Source organism: Pteropus vampyrus, unplaced genomic scaffold (assembly GCF_000151845.1).
Source record: "Pteropus vampyrus isolate Shadow unplaced genomic scaffold, Pvam_2.0 Scaffold285, whole genome shotgun sequence".
NCBI classification, from domain to species: domain Eukaryota; kingdom Metazoa; phylum Chordata; class Mammalia; order Chiroptera; family Pteropodidae; genus Pteropus; species Pteropus vampyrus.
In genome coordinates, this window is record NW_011889066.1 from 2,278,734 (window position 1) to 2,280,809 (window position 2,076).

At 51.3% G+C, this 2,076-nt stretch overlaps 1 protein-coding gene across 19 annotated transcripts in view; it reads left to right on the plus strand.

Annotated features, from left to right (window-relative positions):
* Positions 1 to 1,568: 1,568 nt before the first annotated feature.
* SLC41A3 (solute carrier family 41 member 3) overlaps positions 1,569 to 2,076 on the plus strand; it is a 111,122-nt gene continuing 110,614 nt past the window's right edge. For 5 of the 19 annotated variants that reach the window (XM_011376073.2, XM_023520906.1, XM_023520907.1 and 2 more), the window contains exon 1: positions 1,569 to 1,774. Coding sequence is in view for 2 of the 19 variants with exons in the window: in XM_023520913.1 (XP_023376681.1) it covers positions 1,920 to 1,961 (42 nt within the window). In the remaining 17 variants the exon portion in view is untranslated. Of the gene's footprint in view, positions 1,775 to 1,904; positions 1,962 to 2,034; positions 2,056 to 2,076 lie in introns of those variants that run through there. The other 14 variants (XM_011376079.2, XM_023520916.1, XM_023520913.1 and 11 more) reach the window with 12 other exon arrangements.

Genomic DNA, 2,076 nt, shown 5'->3' on the forward strand with positions numbered 1-2,076 from the left:
GCAGGAGGAGCCAGAAAATGACTGGCCTCCTGAAGCCCGGGTGCCTGAGGACATGTGCAGGCAGAACCAAAACCAGTTATAGGTGAAGAAAGCTGCACATTTGTTTAAAAAAAAAAAAATGGATAAGGTATTCATGCGTGCATGTCTGCGAAACTGGGGAACCTCTTGTGTTTAAAATGCAAAGTTGTCTGTCTTTTGTTGAGATAATATAATGCAATATTTTACTAAGTCTTGTTAAATATCTGACCTATATCTGCACCTGACATTTCTACCCCTCAGACTTCCCTCTGGTGGGAGTAATGGTCTGGCTCTGTGAGCATGAGCAGGCATCTGGTAAAACCCTGCAGGTGAACTTTGCCTGAGTCCCCCTTCCTCCAAAATCTATCATCCCTCTTTAGATATTGGTTAGAACAGGCCAGCAGTCAAAAGATATTTTTGAGTCAATTAGGGAAAATTGAACTGGACTAGTTATCGTTAACTTTGTTAGGTATGAAACTGGCATTATAGGGATGTTTGAAAAATCGGACCCTACCAATTAAGTAAACATACTCATATATTTAAAGATGAAATATGTCTGTTGAGATTCTTTAAAACAGGGATCCCCAAGCCCTGGGCCACGGACAGGTGCTGGTCCATGGCCTGTTAGGAAATGGGCCGCACAGCAGGAGGCAAGTGGTGTGCAAGCAAGTGAACCTTCATCTGTATTTGCAGCCACTCCCCAGCGCTAGCATCACCACCTCAGCTCCACCTCAGATCATCAGACATTAGATTCTCATAGAAGCTCTGGTCCCTAGTGCCAAAAACATTGGGGACTGCTACTTTAAAACTACTCCAGGAAAAAAAAATATATATATGTGTGGGGAGGAACATAGAAGGATTAAAAAAAAAAAAAAGCAAGATGCAAACATAACTGTAGATGGCCCACGGGTGTGGGGCCATTTTACTGTCTGACTTTTATATGTCTGAACATTTCCATAATTAAAAAGTTAACCACCACAACAAAACACTAATCCTGGAGACTTGATGGCTGCAGGCCAGGCATCTGTGCCTTGGGACTGACTGGTCTTCACACAGCCTTTAAAGCAGCGGTCCTCAACCTTTTTGGCACCAGGTACCAGAGCTCCTATGAGAATCTAATGCCTGATGATCTGAGGTGGAGCTGAAGCAGTGATGGCTAGCGCTGGGGAGCAGCTGCAAATACAGATGAAGCTTTGCTGATTTACCCGCATCTGCTCACCTCCTGCTGTGCAGCCGGGTTCCTAACAGGGCACTGACAGGTGAGGGTGGTGGTAGGGCGGGGCACCCCTGCCTTAAAGAAATCCTCATTCTCCTTTTTCTCCTGGGTGCTTTCTCAGCCAGAGACTGGGATTCCTTCTTTGTAAACCGGCCTCAGAGAGAAGCTCCACCCAAAAATCGCTGGGAGCATTCACTGCAAGAAAGGATGGGAGGAACTTGGCATGCTCAGGATACTGTCGTTTAGAGTCACAGCTAGGATGATGATCCCAGCTTGGGACTGACATTTGACCCCACCGCAAACACTCAGAGCTAAGGTCCTGAGGGCGGAGTCTCCGCGGCCCAGACTTCCGGCGCTCTCCGCCCGCCTACACCCCCAGGTCTCAGGTCCCCGCCCCACAGGCCGAGAATGGCGCCGGGAGGGTTCGGCTGGGGGACGACTTGGTCTTTGACGTTTCCTCTGTGAACCCTCCCCCGGGCTGAGCGCGGCCTCCGCCTCTTGGGCCGGCCCTCTGAACGCCACCGCCAGGCAGGGATTCCGGTAAGCGAGGCCCTGCGCTAGACGGGGGGCGGGGTGCCCTAGGCCGGAGGTTCGTGGAGAATGGTGTCCAAAGGGATCCCAAGGCGGGCGTTGCGCGGAAGATTGAGTAAATGTCGGGGGTGGGGCAGGCCGCAGGGTATCCCGGATGGCGGCATACCCGGGAAGCATGCGGAGCGTGGAAGATGTGGTAAACCAGGGAAGCGGGGGTCGGATGGATGGGAAGCGCGGGCGAGGGTAGCGCCCGATAGGGTCCTAGAGCCAGGACATACGCGAAGGATGAGGTAAAACGGGGATGGGGGAGA